General features: G+C 34.9%; 1 protein-coding gene across 26 annotated transcripts in view; it reads right to left on the bottom strand.

The window, feature by feature from the left end:
• DLG2 (discs large MAGUK scaffold protein 2) overlaps positions 1 to 16,518 on the bottom strand; it is a 1,027,713-nt gene that overhangs the window by 486,393 nt on the left and 524,802 nt on the right. Inside the window, exon 1 of one of the 26 annotated variants that reach the window (XM_052812331.1) lies at positions 1,351 to 1,645. The exons of the other annotated variants lie outside the window; for them this stretch is intronic. Coding sequence (XP_052668291.1) covers positions 1,351 to 1,599 — 249 coding nt within the window. The 5' untranslated portion in view covers positions 1,600 to 1,645. Of the gene's footprint in view, positions 1 to 1,350; positions 1,646 to 16,518 lie in introns of those variants that run through there. 26 annotated transcript variants of the gene reach the window in all.

The following is a 16,518-nucleotide window of genomic DNA, read 5'->3' as shown; positions in this document are numbered from 1 at the left end:
TATCTTATCTTGAATTTGCTGGGTTTGGATTTTTTTTGATAAAGAGATGTGCAAGAAAAGGTGGGGAAAAAAAGCATTTTCCAGAGGGTTTTTTGATTTTGCTGCTTAACACTGTCAAATGAGTACAAAGCACTTCATTCTGTAAATAATTATTCTGAGTATGAACAGTACAAGAATTCTTTAAAACAATCCTCTACTAGAGCCTGCATTGCATTTAATTTTAAAAAGGGAAGATTCTGAAAAGAATGGAGTTGTGAATGATTGTTACGAACCCCTCACTATTATCACGCAAGCACTGCTACCAGAACTATAATATAATCCACTCCTCATTAAAAAATGCTTTATACTCTTTTGCACAGTTAAGTTTCATCTTCTGAACTTTAAAAGGATTTCTGCTTGAAGGTTGACTTAGAACAAGATATCATTATATCCATGAATTGTAACTGTCCATCTACGAGTAACAGCATTAATGAAAATAACTTTAAATCAGAGTAGTAACGTAATAGGAAAAACTAAGTTCACTACACAAATATCCTGAAAACAGATATACACAGCATTATATACAGTCTATTATATTAATATCTAACACTGCCAGTAATAAATATTCCAGTGTTGTATTTAGGGATTATTATTGAAATTCTGCTTGCACTGAAGTCATCAGAAGACTTTGAACTTAAACAAGCTCTTACTGAGTCATATTGAGATACTATTTTTATTGTATTTTTACCTTTTCCAAATATATATTTATTTCATGCAGTTTAATGTGGGACTCCAAACTGTGAAGTTGAAACATGGTAAGAACTTGCACACTCTTGCAAACATTACAGTGACTGTCAATATTCTTCTTTCGTAATTGCTATGTTTACAGTAAACATCTTTATTTTCAATTTGCTTTTAATCAAATAAGAAAAAATATAATGCAGGGCGAAAAAGACTTCATCTGTAGTCTCTGAAATATAATACTACATAACACTCATTATATGCACTGCAAAATTAATATAGCCATATTTATATTCAAAATTAATTATCCCTTGCTTCAGAACGCTCATCTGAGATGTTGCAAAGAAGACTCCATGATTTTCAGCAAAACCGACTAAATTATATTTGCTGACACTTCAGAAAGCATCAGTAAGAACTGACTTAGGCTTTTAAAACATCATATACTTGGCTGTCAACCAATAAAAATTCTGAAAACGTATTCATAACAAGTTCCCAAACCATTAGTGCAAATTAGGAATGATATATGACATGCGTATCTAACATTAATCTCTTAGACACAACCACATGCAGTTGCCGATTAAGTTAATCGTATTACTTACAACAGCCAAGATATTCTGACTGACACATTACCTGAAAACAATTCAGTCTAGTTTTGTGCTTCTTCAGTAGGCGCTCTTCCAAACTTTGTCTCCATTTAAAAATAGTAAGAAGAGATGGCCACTTCAGCTGGCTTGACTCTTGGGTTTTTCCTTTCTGCCCATCCAAAGAACACCTTTTTTGGTAATGTGGGTGCAAAACCTCATGAGATGCTGATTTTACACTAGGTACACTTCCTCTATGGTTTATCAAGGTTGAGTTATTTACCATTAGATAGTTCATTTTTAACCCCAGTCTTCTGATAACTGTTTTCTCACTTTTTAAAAAAAACTATAACATTAAAAAATTTTTTCCTTACACATCTACTTTCAAAGCCTTATGAAAAAGTTTTTGTTTTCTGTATACAATAGTATTCTGTACCCTAAATTATAAACCCATAAATTTTGCTGTAATTTATGGTATTTGATGCTATTAATTTCGCAACCCCAAACTGAGTTTATGCCACGCACATGGCACAAAATTGGTTATCATTTTTATCTGACCTATCTCAGAACCTCAGAGAGGATCCTAATCCATTATTAACAACTCTTATACGAGACAGGCTATGCAGTAGCTGTTCTCTCTCACTTGTGTCCGGCGCTGTTCCTCTTCTATTGTACTAATGTTACTGTTTTCTATTTTATAGTTGCCAAAAGCAGATCACAGCACCAGTGCACTCATGCAGCATGAAAAACAACTCCATTGACACATATTCAATGTAGCCAATAGACATAGTAGCCTTATGAAAAGCCTGTGAAAAAAATAGGAAAAAATAAAAAGCTTCCCGAATATAGTTTGCAGAGCCACATAATTAAATGCCAGAGGGCTATGAATTCTGCTGGATGAGCTGAACTGGTTTTTTTTGGTTTTTTTGTGGTTTTTTGTTTTTGTTTTTTTTTTTATATCAATCATGCAAGCCTGAGCCCATGCAAGGACACACATATCTCTCCACACCAAAACAATAATAGGAAAATAATGCCTAAAGCAGAAGCTATAGCTATCAAAGTTGCAATTGTGAAAAGCTGTCTGACCTTTCCCTCCCCCTCTGCACCCTCCTCAAACACACTGGCAACAGAAAGAATTGTCTGCAAATCTTGCAGCCTCTGACTTAATTTTCTAGAAGCCAAGCTGACATATTTGTCATTAATCAGATGTTCTTGCTACTATCACACAGTTGTCTTCATTTCAGGTAACATGTGAGAAAAAAGTTTTCTACGAGTATTAACACTAAACAGAAAATCAGTGTACAGAAACAATTTTTTTGCTGCCCCCACCTTTCTTTTTTTGGAGGTATAACTTAAAAAACAGTGTCCAAACATCTATCTGCTGGTTTTATTGAGCAATGAATTCAATAAGTACTGGGATATTTCTGAGCAAATCTGGACAACTCTCAAAGTTCCTGGCAATTTTCATGGGAACAGTAGGAAACTTGAAAGAAAGAGAACACGTTATTGCTTCCAGTGAAGGAAAGGCTGCAGCATTGTTACATTTTTAAACACTAGATAAGAAAACTGGGCATAAAACTACAATGACAGCATGCACTCAATACATTTAAGAATCAAGTGAGGAGACAGAAGTCTATCAGAAATTAAACTCTGCCATTCCTTGTACTTATTGTCTATTATTAGTAGAGGACCACAACGGAAACAAATTCAGCAGTACCACTAGAAAATATTTAAGGTACATGAATGAAGCATCAAAAAAAGCAATGTTTCTGGATTTTGTAATGCAAGATGGGTTTGGTTTTTGGTTTGGTTTGATTTTTGGGGGGGGTAGGGTGGAGGGGTGGGGAGGGTACACACCACATATAGGACTGTCAAGTCTGAGTGCCATTTGCTCTAGAGCAACACCAGTAACCTCCTCCCACCAAACTAGTAGACAAGAAACCGCAAGCCAGAAAGATTCTACTTCTGCCACAAAGCAAAGCATCACTTTCAGCTGAAAACCCTCTGTTGCATCTAGACAGATAAAAAGAAATCATGACTGTCAAGTAGCACAAACATTATCATCAGAAGGGAAGTAAAACAGTCCAAGGGAAAACTAATTCTGTTGCTCAGCTAATTTTTGTCATGCACAGCACTGGACTTGATTAAAGTGTTTTATCATCTTCATTATTTTCGACACTTGTATAATTGATTTTTTTTTTGTTAAAATCTCTAAAACAATTTTCTGCTGAGTTTCAGCAGTAAATTCACGTGCTAGTTTTAAAATACAGTGTCATTGAGAAAATTCTTTGATTTCTCCAGCTTTAGGATAAGAAATCATATTTTCACTCTAAAGCACAAAAGGTGGTCATGGATGACATCATCAGAGGATCATTTCAGTCAAAATCAGACTTGAAGGGGTTGCCTTCCATTTCTTTTTTCCTTTCCCAACAATATCAGCAAATGCACTGAAAAAAAAGTCATCTCAAACTTTTTCTAGGCATTTACACAACATTCAATGTGATACTTTTGTAGGGTCAGTGGTTGGGGACAACATAAAGAAAAAAAAGGGGGGAAGGGTGGTACTTGCCAGCAGGAAATCTCAGCTCAAAATTTTTCAGCTGCAAAATGAGTTTTCAGTTGAAAACTGCAAGAAAGCTATGAAGTGACTACTTAGAATCCAGAAGAGAGACAAGAGGAAGACCAGAGGTCTTGAAAATGTAATATATGGGGAAAAAATGAATTTTAGTCTAGTGAGGGAAAGAATCATAAAGAAGCATATTAGTCTTCAAAGAAAGAGATTGCTGCAATAAGAAGAAACTATGTATTTATTAATACAAGAAGGCAAAGTGCTTAAGTTTCAATAAACATGTGGAAAGGAAACTCATAAATACAAGGTGTGCTGGAGTAGATTGCCTGAGATGACCACAGAAAAATGTTGAATTTTCAGAGTGTATGAGAAAGACATCGGGAATAGCTGATCTTGTCTTGAATCAGGGGAATGGTTAAAGTGACTTTTTTGTTATTCTTATTTCCTTTAATTTCTATTTAATAGTGACTTATTTTCTTCAGGGAATATAGGAAGTCAAGGATTTTTAGCCTCTAGTTTTAATGCCGAACAGCTCAGAGAAGGTTTGAAGAACCTCCCTTAATATGGAAATAAAAAAAATAATACACTATTAGTTATTTGGAATAAATTTTGCATATAAATTCACCGATGCCTAAAAATGTAATACAAATAAGAAAATACACCATTCACCCCCCCAAGATCAGGAAATTTCTTCTTTAAAAAAAAAAAAATCAAATATGTATTTTCTTAAACAGAAGCAACTAAAAGCTTGTCTCCCCACTCCTCCAATGAGAGATTTAACAACACAGACTTAAGACAATTTATAAAAGCAATGTAGATACTAAAATCTCACTTTCCAAAAGAGATGTCACTATTTAATTTCCTAATTAGCTGGAAAGCCAGAAAGACACTTATGTTCAATATGCCTAACTCTGTATACACAATAGGAATTTGAAAACAGTCAAATCACTATTAATGATTTTTTTTTTTTTTTTTTTTTTTTTTTTTTTAGAAAGCTTGCAGTATCATGTCTCTTCCCTGGCAATGGTTGAGATGATGTATATATACCACAGAAGCCACAAAAATCACACTTAAAGCAAACAGGACCTTTCAACATAACCCCGGCTCTTAGGTGCATTGGGAGATACTGGCAAAACACAAGAGACACTTTCCCCAAATCTAGGTTTTGGTGCACAACACTGCAAACACTAAAGATAAGTAAGACTGTACATCAAAGTGTTACAGTATGTTGAGAACATGAAATAAAAGATCTGGGGTGGGATTCAGCTGGCTATGTATATGAGACTAGTAGCATTTTAGATGCCCCAGGGTACCCTGCCAAGCCTAGAGCTGCCACTCCAGAAAAGGTCAGATTTCTAAAGGTCCTGTGTCATATCTGCCACTTCATGCAGATGTCTCAGATTCTCTGAGGTACCTAAAATGCATGAGAGACTGATGCCTAGACACCTAAATTGTGCCAGTTATGTTCCGAGACCCCTTAAGCAGTTTATGTCTGCTTCTGTATTACAGCTACATAATTGTGTTAAACTCATTAATTTGCCCAAAAGCCTTTGCAACAAGCAAAAAGAACTGACACATTCCTTAGTGAGCTTCTGAGTCCCTGTTAAAGCAGAACACGCTAAAATATTAGTAAGAGAAATCACTTTTATGCAGGTTAATGTCACCAGAAATTTCAAATGCCTAGCGAAATGAAAATAAGCAAGGAAAAGAAAAGAAAAGAGAGAGGGGAAAAAAAGAATAGATAAAAGAGAAACTCCTCTTGAGTCTAATGAGCAAAGTAATAAATTCACCTTCCAACACTGGAAACCAGTTCCTACCAGTTTTTCAAGAAAGCCTGAAGATCAAAGAAATGTAAATAAAATCCAGCTAGGGTAAGTATGCTAATGTCTGCCTAATTTAGAAGAAAAGTAATCAATAAAAAGGAAGCAGGGATAGGAAAAAGAGAGGCATAAAGTAAAAAATGCCATTGGAGAGCTGAATAAAAAGGGATCTTCTCTTCACCATTCTGGGAAATCTTAACTTAGAGATGGTAGTACATAAATCATTAAAAAAGAGGTAAAAGTGAAATAAAATGAAATAAGCAATGAATAAAAGAATTGTTTTTAAACAGAGTAATTCTCTTAGTTGAAAAGCTGGAGACTGGGACAATACTATGACATATGTGTTCTCAGTTCTGGTACAACTCCCACCTGCTTGGTGGGACACTGAACAATATGGACCCCTTGGGCAGACCCAGCATAGCTGTTCTCCTAATTAATTCAAATATGAATAATAAATTCTGGGTGTAACCAACATCTTCTTTCCCTACTTTGCCAAGAAAAAACAGACACAAAGAACCAAAAAAAATAAGGCAGAAGAGCCTCACGTAACAGCGAGGACATGGCTGCTCTTTGAATTTGTCCATCTGCTCTCCTCTGCTCATAGTACAGACAGGGATTTCCATCTTTGCTTTTCAGACTCTACTCTTCTGCTTCCAGAGGATTAAAGAGAACATTTTCCAAAGTTAATAACATTTTTAAAGTGTTGATCTTATGTTTCAGAGTTGTTTCGGAGCTTCTGCATCTCCCACATGTAGACTTTCATCACAATGTTGCCCACCGTTTCATCTTGTCAGTGATCACAGCCAAGAGGAAAATAGATTTTTTTTTTCCCCCCTCTTTTCCCCCTGCCTCAAAACCTATCTTCATTTAATGTTGTTACAATTTGAATGGGACATTTCCTTCCTGACCCTGCCAGCATGAACATCCTTTTTTCAGACTTCATATATAATTTTAAGAGAAGATATGATAACATCTTAATTATTCCTAAAATATATTCATATCTACTACCTTTCCCTTAAAACAAATTATTGATAACCTCTAGGCAAGATCATTACCTGAATACATGACTGGAGCTGTTATCAGTTTCAATTCATAATTACAGAGTTTCCATTATTCTCTGTCAGTAGAGATTCCTGGTTAATGGAAGGAAAGAAAACAAAACAAAACAAAAAGAGCCAACAGATCAACTAATCTGCTGATTAAATGACTTTTTAATTTTGGGCCACGTTACATGCATAGATTTATACCTGGCAGAAGCAAATATGCTGCTACACGTTAGCAGGTTCCACCAGTATTTAAAGAGTATAGGATGAATAATTCTTTATATCTGTTAATAATTTCATTGAAGAATTGGATCTACCAACTTACAGATTGTGCCATAGATGCTATAAACCAGAGTTTATCCCATAGATGCTTTTTAAACAACCCAGCATTAAGCTTTCAAAGAGTATAAAGAACCACGTAAAATGAGTGGTCTTTCTCAACTGGTATTTTAAAGAACACTATCTGAGCAACCTAAAATTAAGACTGTGCTTTTTATAATAGCTACATTTTTCATACTTCAGTGACAGAAAACATTTTTGCTCTTTTATTTTTCCTCCTTCCCAAAAGTATATGCATTGTAAACTGCTTGCTGGCTGATACACTTACCAATTTTTGTTTCATGTCAGAATTTATGTATCGCCATGGTAATGAACTGAAAATGCTTAGTAGATATGGCACTGTGAAGGCTACTCAAACCTTGAGTCACCCTTATAATTCTCTGGAAAGCAGACAGAAATTATTCTCCTATTATCAGTAGCCGAGTGGGGGTTTCATGGCTCCCTGAATACTACACTACAATCTAAATTAAGACCTCAGTAGAGAACATAGGGTTTCAAAGGCACAAATTTTATCTCTAGGACATGATTGATGGCCTCATCCCCACAAGATTTTAATTACATTATTATTTCAAGTGCATTATATTAGTTTTCAGAAATTTTTATAGTGCTCATCACTGTCATAATTAAGCATCTATATTACAATATAACTTAAATAATCCATCTGTATTCAATTCACAGGGTATTCACAATCTAAGTGTTTTTATTCTTGACAACCCTTTTGTTTGTAATGGTTTAAAATGTATAAAAAGGTACTAAAGCAGCCAGTTTTATCCTTTGGAATAATTTCCCACAACTCTCTTCATTGGAATCAGCATAAGCAGCTGTGAAATATAATCAACACCATTTTGATAACTGACATTTTTGTGCTTTGTGAGATCAGAATATTAACACATTGCTCTTCGTGTCAAAGCACGCTTCAAAAGTTCCTTTGATTTACTAAGTATATCAGTCTCCTAACAAAGCAATCTTACACAGAAATTCTAATTTGAACCGAAAAGCCAACCCTAAGTATTCAAATCCTACGTCTTCTGCCTTACTTCCTTCATCTGTTTACAAGAGATTGTCGTTAAAATGGTAACATTATTAAAATTGCAAGCTTTTTGGTAATTGAGCCTACCTATAAGCAGATAGTCATATACATAGGTTTTTGAGTATATTCACAAGGATAAATCCAGATCAGAAAAGTAAGAATTGGAGAGAAATGCCAGAGTTCCTGTAGTTCCCACAGCTGCAAGAGTAAGAGTAAAATGGAAAGGCCAAGAGGTCTGCAGTTAACACATTTGCTTTCAAAATGGAGATGATGCTAATTATCACAACGGGTATCTTCAAACCAAGGTGTTTCATAAAAGACTACAAATAATAATAAAAAACCACCTTCTGATTTCAAGTTATTCTTAGGCATGCAGAATGAATTAAAAAAAAAAAAATCTGTAATCAAGCATACTTGCTCCAAAATGCATATAAACGTATGTTAGTAAATTACATAATGATATTTCATTCAAAAAAGTTTATTTTAGCTTGAAACAGGGTCTCTCAGAAAAGAATAAATGGAAAAGTCTAGGGAAGGAAGTCAGAATTTCTTAAAAATTATTTTCCTGTATTTCCATTATAGAATGGGAATATTGTCGTATGCTCTCTGCGGCCTCAGGACTTTGAGACAGATATATTTGAAAACTACTTTCTACTTTCATAAAAATAGCCTGTAATTTACCGAGTCCTTTTTTTTGCAGTAGCACCTGGGTCCTGTAAAGCTGCCCGGTAGAGTTTAGTTGCAGTTGCAATACTGGAACATTTTGGGACACATCTTTCCTCTAGGATAAACATCTAAAATGCCAGTGTTGGGCAGGTTCCAGAAGCTGTAACCCTACTGCCAAAGGGAAAAACAGTCATGATAGTTCCCTGGTAAATAAAGAGCAGCATGTATGAGAGAGGTTGTGAATTACTGAACAAGGTCCATGCAGCCATCTCACATGGAATAAGCCCTAATACCAGTTTGTCCTTTACTTTATGAGGATTGTAGATTAAAATCTTATTAGTATGATAGTCAGAGACATTGGAGAGACATTTATACAACGGAACAGCTGCATTTCTGTTCAGAACTTCATTTACATATCTCTGGATAAAGGGTAGCTTCAACTTCTATTTTCTTAGGTTGAAAAATACGTGCATGTGTTTTGGGTTTTCTATTAGCTTTTGCCCCAAAAGCTCTGTTCCTTTTCTGCTTGATTATACAAAAATATCAAAGAATTTCTTCAAGCTTTGAATTTCTGCACATCTCTTGTATCATGAATTGTTTTACCATGCAAGAATGAAAAGGATTTGATTCAGAATTTGTTCTGGTAAGCTCCCAAAGTCTGGAGGGACACACTCAACCTTGCATGTAGGGCATTAGTTAAGCAATTTCAACTAGTATCTGTAGGTGTGGCACACCTACAGCTCTCCACATCAACTTCATATTATTACCGTGTCAATAAAGCTAAATCATCACTCCAGATGGAGCCATGAACTGGGCAGAAAGTTCACTAGGAATGCAATAAAGCCTGTAATAACAAGATGTACAATGTTAAAAAAAATGTGCTATATAAGGTTAAAAAAGAATAATAAAATCAGACTGCCAGTGTCAGCTATTACAAAATGTTAATACTGAAATGGAGGAGTTACTTTACACCCTTTACATGAGGAGAGTTTATCTTCACAGCTGCGATTTTTACCCAAATTGATGGATTTTATGCATTTTGCTGTTTTGCAAAAGTTTTTCTATTAACCATTAATATGCAAACAGCTCTTCACACATCTGAATCTTCTCCCTTTATTCTCATTTGATGCTTCAGAGATGACAGGAGGCCAAACCAAGCCTGGACAAAGTGCATTAGAACAAACAATTCCTACCTTCGAGAGAGCATACAGTAAAAATATCCATACACATATGAAAAAGAAATAAAGAAAAATGTGAGATAATTTGCAAAAGCAGGTCAGTGGCAGAATCTGGGAATAGTGTTTCAGTCTCTTGGCTCTCATTGCAATTCTCCGTTAGGGACCAAGGTGACCTTGCAAAGCTAGAATTAAGACTTTCAGTTATAACAGTCTTGTACGAACTGATGAATATGCTTAATTATACTGCAAGAAATATTTTTGTCTACCAAGAGGCAAAAGTGGTTTTCTTCCTCATCTGGGAAACATTCAGCTTTCAGATCAGCATGATTTCTTGTTTTCTAAGGAGACACCGGGGTAGGTCTAAGGGTAGAATTTGGCCTTCTCTGCCATGTATTCCAGTGGATCAGCCAGCCTAGTGCAGCTGCCCTTGTCCTCCAGGTGCTCAGAAAACTAGACAGAAGTTAAAAACGTCTCGCTATACAGAGGGATGCTTTCTGCATTTTTGAAAGATGAACAAAGTGTTCCTTCATGGTTCTTTACTTTAAGGTCTGTAAGCGTATGATCACATCTTCCTTCCTTGACAAAGCAGGAAAATACATTCACTCTGCCTGTGATGAGATCAGCAACAAACAAAGCAACAAATAATTTCAAAATTAATTGTACATCCCCCGTTGCTCAGTATCAATTTGAGGCCATATTGCTGTTCACCTTAGCGGGATTGGTACTGACTGACAATATTGGAAAATAACAACATTTTAAATGTAATCTCTGATATAAACACTACCTAGCTATTTAAATTTAAAAAGAGAATTCATTAGCCTGTGGGATGGGGAATTCAAAGCTGAAGGACTAATAAAAATCTAACTAGATCATATTCACAGAAATGACAGGCTTTTTCATGACATTTATATAATGAAATGCTTTTATGCCAGAATGGGCTGTTCTTACACCTTGTCCTACAGCACTTACAGTCAGCACATCTGTGCTGGTGCAATTGGTGCTCCTGCTAGTAGGTAGCTGAGGGATTAAGTAACTAATATAATTTTTTTTTTTTACTTCAGTGATTTAAGATTAACCAAACTAAGAGAAACCTGGTAACTCTAGAAAAGAGTTTTAAATAAAAACTCCAGGTTTATATGTACGTGCATTTTGCTTTTATGAAAGGTTGTCTGTATGGATGTGCATTCAAGTATGAAATGTAAACGAGTGGAATTTCAGAAGTAGGTGTACCTATATGTAGAGGTCATTTTAAATAAAACAGAATGGGAATGCTTATCTTGTTAAGCATTCTCTGTGATCTCAGCACTAAATTACCCTAAGGACTGCAAGCATCAGCATTATTGCAATGTTCTGTAAAGTTTTTTTCTGTCAGTGTAGGAAGTTTAACAAACAAAGTAATATTCATCTTCTAAAGTTTTCCAAACATTTCATATCCTAAAAGGTGGACAAACAGAAAACGTTAGCAAATAAGTGCTACCTCTTAGACACAACAAAAATTAAAAAGGGAGATATTTTTCACAAATCTGGGCTCTATCCACACAATAAAAAGATCTCGTTTTCACAAATGACATCAGCTACACAAAGAAACCAAGGAGAAACATAACTAACAAGGAACACTGAATAATTCAAGACATCTTTCATACACTACCGCAAGGCTCACAGAACAGCAAAGGAGAATGCCTCAATTACTGATATGCTTTCCCCTTCAGGGAGCAGTGAAAGTTAACTTTCACCATTAGTGCAGTAGACTATCACTTTAATAAATTTATTTTAGTAGCACTTAATACAAGTCCTTAGATACAAACAAGAGCAGCGTAAAAAGGCAAGGTGGGGAAATAGGCTCTTAGCTCAAAAAGACAACTGTAGCAAGGCGGCCTTCAGATGGAGGTGAGCTTTCTTCACAAGGTTATTAGGAAATTTCCCATGCCTCCTCCCAGTTATCTAGAGACAGCAAATACTGTTAGAATTATAACGTAAATTTATGACATTTCTCTCTTTGGACACAGGTTATTTAATGTAAGTAGGCAAGTATGTAAGGCATTATAGAAAGTAACATTCCTGAGCATAAAGGATTTAGGGGAGTTCAATAGAGTGAGAGGGAAAAAACCTTAGTATTTTCTGCTTACCAGTCTTTACCACATTTCAAGTCTAACATACACAAGCACTAAAACATAACAGTCTGTCCACCTTTTCCTTTCCAGCTATGTATTACAGGATATTTAGGGAGAGATCAGAAAATAAGTAAAAAGCAAAAAATTCTCTTAGCCACACATATTCCTGGTGGAAATATGTTCAGTTCATACATCTCCCTGGGTTGAACCCATATCTCACCTGCTGTATTTGAGGCATCTGGCCCAGACCCGTAAATTGTTTACCTCCTCACTTGTTCTCAAAAGCAAAAACTGCATTTGGGAATAAGTACTTGTAGAATCAGCCTGGGCAAATGCTATCTGAGCTCTTATAACACCAAAACCAAGCTGATCTGTTCTAGATTAGATAACCTGTTCTAGATTACATAATGTTCTATTACATACTAGAGAAGAATATCCCATTTGTTGCAAAAGAACCCTAAGCTACTTGAAGTATCCTTTTTTTTATTAAACCTTAGCATATAAAAACTTCTGAATGAATTAAAGGTGAATAAGAACACCTGAAAACCACTCCCATGATTCATTTATATTTTAAACTTCTTCTGAGAATATTTTAAGGTTGAATACTTTTCAATTGTCTCCTGTGCTCTCCATTCAAGATATTTTTAATAGAAGCACAGCATTCCTCAGGTAAAACAAGGAGCCTTGACAGCTTGTGTTATGAGTTTATGGGAAAAATGATTTTAAAAATTATTTTGTAGTATAAGATTAGACTGATGACTCGTCTTTCTGATATTTCACCAAGTGATTCAGACAAGAATCATAATCTAAAACCCTGGCTTACAAATTCAGGGAAATTTTAGATATTGACAAGAAGTTCTGAAAAACAATTCTTTCAGAAATCTTAACCATGAGAGTAACATTTACAAATATTCTGGGTCTCTCAGAGGAGAAAGAGGGAGACATCACAGGACACTGACAAACAGGTGATAAATATGGTCAGGAAGGTAACCCTCAGCACTACAGAAATGTTATGTTGTACCAACTTAAGAATCACTCTCCCTGGTTTTGCAGCATTGGCTGTACACCAAGATAAATAAATTTCCAATCCCAACATATGTAGCCATGCTCAGAGAATGATATTGTAATGATCTGGGGAGTTCTTATGAGATCAAGCACCATCGAGAATCAACAGGAAAATACACTAAGCAAACATGAGGCAAAGTTGTACTCATTTAGGTGGTGCACCAACTATCAGAAAGTCATATTCCTTTAATAATAGTAATAAACTCTCAGGCATACTTTTTCTTCCTGAAGTCCCATTCCGATAGCAAAAACAAAATAAAAAAACCCCTCACCAACTATTTCCAGTTGTGTTGACTAGTTGTAGGACATCAATTCCATCATTAAATTCTCTGACTACCAATTATCTTCTGTAAGTGGGATCGCACTTAAAAGACAAGTTAAGTTACAAACCAAGGACTGTACTGACAAATTTCAGAACTGCAACCTTTCTTCTGAATGATATTCTGAAAGGAATGTGAAGAGAAGTAAAGGCTAAAATGGAGCTATATTGCAATGGAACTTCATAGGTAATTTGAAACTATGCAGTGCTCAAACCAGATTTTATAAGACAGGGGTTTGCAAATGTGGCTGTGATCTTCCTCTGTGCCAGGCCAGGAAGGAGACTTACATACTATATACAGTCCTGCACTATGTCATTGGGACACAAGATTTCCAGTAGCAGTCAAAGTTTCCCTTCAGGCTCCATGGTTGGGACAAAACCATCTGGCAACAGGCCAGCAGAGACTACAGAATATCCCAGTCAACAAGTTGATGTTTCCTTACCTGAACAGTTTACCATGTATTCATTACCCTAAATATAAGAATAATCTGGAAAACACATGTTGTTGGTTGACTGAATCTATTTTGAACCGTGTAAAATTAAGCTGTTTGTCTAGATGTCATAATGCAAGTTCTTTATAAAAACTTTTTTTTCCTCTAACAGTGGGAAGAAAAAGAACAGAAGAATGTAAATGAAAACAATCCATAGATTAATGAATATTGCAATGTATTCACTATACTGTTTTAATGGGTTTTGCTTTCAGCTTTTATATCTTCCACACAACTATAGTATGTATGGATTTAGAGATATAATTTCATATGCTACCTCCCCTTATTATAGTCTGAATAATTTAGTATGTTTATACTTTAGGGGAAAAAAACCAGTAAAAATTACATTTCTTCTTATTCAGCATTCATCCTCCCTTTTCCATTTCTGTATTTATTCCATTACCATGCATAAAAAGTTTGCTTTAACTGTTAACAAGTCCAGCCTTATGTTAAAAGTTTAATCTCCATTCTCTATGCCCACATAATTCTCAGGAAACCCTTTGTGATCTTAAAGTCAGCAGTGTGTACTTTGAGATATCTTGTCAGCTATTACCAATACGTGGATCTTGAAATAAGAAACTGGCTTGCAGTGGGACTAATTCACAACTGAGACAGAGTAGAATTAAGGATTTTCCCTTTTAATAGTACAGCTGTCTGCACAACTGAGCATTTAAGAATTCAGGATCCAATACTGACCTAAACTCTGTATTCACTAAGACATTACTTCTAATTAATGATCACATGATATTTCCTAAAATGTATATGTTTTAAATGAATTAATTCAAATTTACATAGTGTTTTGAAGTACTTTGTATCAAATAAGTTATGGAAGTCATCTATATAAAAAGTACTCTGTGATCATGGAACACATACTACTTGATCATTTTAACAAAGATTAACGAGAAAAGCAGTATCAGTAGATGTATCAGGCAAGTCAGTCATTGCTAGAATAGCACCTAAAAAGGAGTAGGTTTCAACTCACCAATGAACCACTTGGTAGAATGATGTGGACTGAGGACCAAATTTTTCAACTCAAAAGTCAGAAGTGGCTTTTTAAATATAAGTTAAATGAAATCCCTCGCATGCTTAATTTTTTTTCTTCAAATTAATTGCTAAAAGATACCATTTTATAGAAACAGAAATGTATCTGAAAAATTCCATTAGTGAAAATCTCCTGGAAAATCACATTTAAATACAGAAGAACTAGGATAAGCCTGAAGGGCATTGTTGTTTCTAGACCTCAAAAGCTAAACACGATCATAAATGGACATAAAACCATTTTAGTAGAGCTTTCGGGAGTTTATAAAAAGAAAAGGAAATTCCAAATCACTAAATTTACTTTACAAAAAATAAAAATCACTAGATAGTAACAGTCATAAATATATAGAAAAAAACAGATCCTCACTAAAACAAATTCTAGTGCTTCCACTGTTGCTGATTCTGCCCTGCCATTTATACAGAGCTTACAGGATAAGCCACTGACAAGCCGAAAACTATATATTAGCCTTTTTCAGATGGGAAAGCATAACTTATTAATTTATTTATATTTAAAATCATAATGACAATAAATTGTTATTTTAATACTGCATTTGTGCTGCTCAGGAAGTCTTCAGATGGTCATTTAGTAAGTATAACCTAACTTTTCACTGGAGCATTTAAACATGTTATTTTTAGTAAAAAAAAAGCTTCTTTGTTCTAATTAGCTCTTGAAAAGCTTCTACAGAAGTACAAACCCTTTATTATGAAGTACCAAGTGTACATCATCTGTTTTTATCTCAGTCACATGCTGATGACATTTCCAAATAAGGAAAAAGGAAACAAGAAACAATAAAGGAGATGGGGAATGAAAAGGTCTTGGCACAGGATTAGTTTTTATATAAAAGTATGGTCAGGAACATATTTTTGTTGACTACCGGTAATATATATTGCTTAAAAAGTACTGTAATAGCTATTATAACTTATCTGTAGTGACTATGTAATGCCATAAACTTTTTTTAAATTTGTAAATTAAAGAAAAAACATAGGGAAAAACTGTTGAGAGTAAAACAAAAGGGGGAAAGAAACCCTGTTGATGTACCATTTTTATTATGCCAGTAAGATAAAAAATAGCAACCTCTGACATAAAAGTAGACTGCTACATAGGCATTCTAGAATTTGTATTCCTATTTTATGTTCTCCCAGGACAAAAAAAAAATGCTGATTCCAAAACCTTTGACAAAAGTGGAGTATAGGAATTAATATTAATCACTTGTTTTGGTATTAGCAAGCCTGCTGTTTGTGCTGGCTTTTGTGATATGCATATAAGGTCTCCAGGGAACTGCAGTATATTATCTACACAGGAAACGAGTCTTAAAGAGGCATGTGTCTGCCTACAAATGATTAAGGTATATCACACATGTGAATGAGCTGCTAAATTCTGACAAATACAATTAAAATCAATAGTTCAGTCATATATAACCATCTGAGATGTGGAATAAATTTTGCATTAAACACAGATGCCTAGCTCACTACTAATTATGATTCTTATTTCTGAACTGCCGAAGAAGCACTGAATGCAGTGGCTGAGGTTTATGGCCTTACTCAACCTGA

The sequence above is a fragment of the Harpia harpyja genome, chromosome 17, assembly GCF_026419915.1.
Source record: "Harpia harpyja isolate bHarHar1 chromosome 17, bHarHar1 primary haplotype, whole genome shotgun sequence".
In the NCBI taxonomy this organism is placed as follows: domain Eukaryota; kingdom Metazoa; phylum Chordata; class Aves; order Accipitriformes; family Accipitridae; genus Harpia; species Harpia harpyja.
Note: the sequence above shows the minus strand (reverse complement) of the source record. Positions and strands in the feature narration are given on the sequence as shown.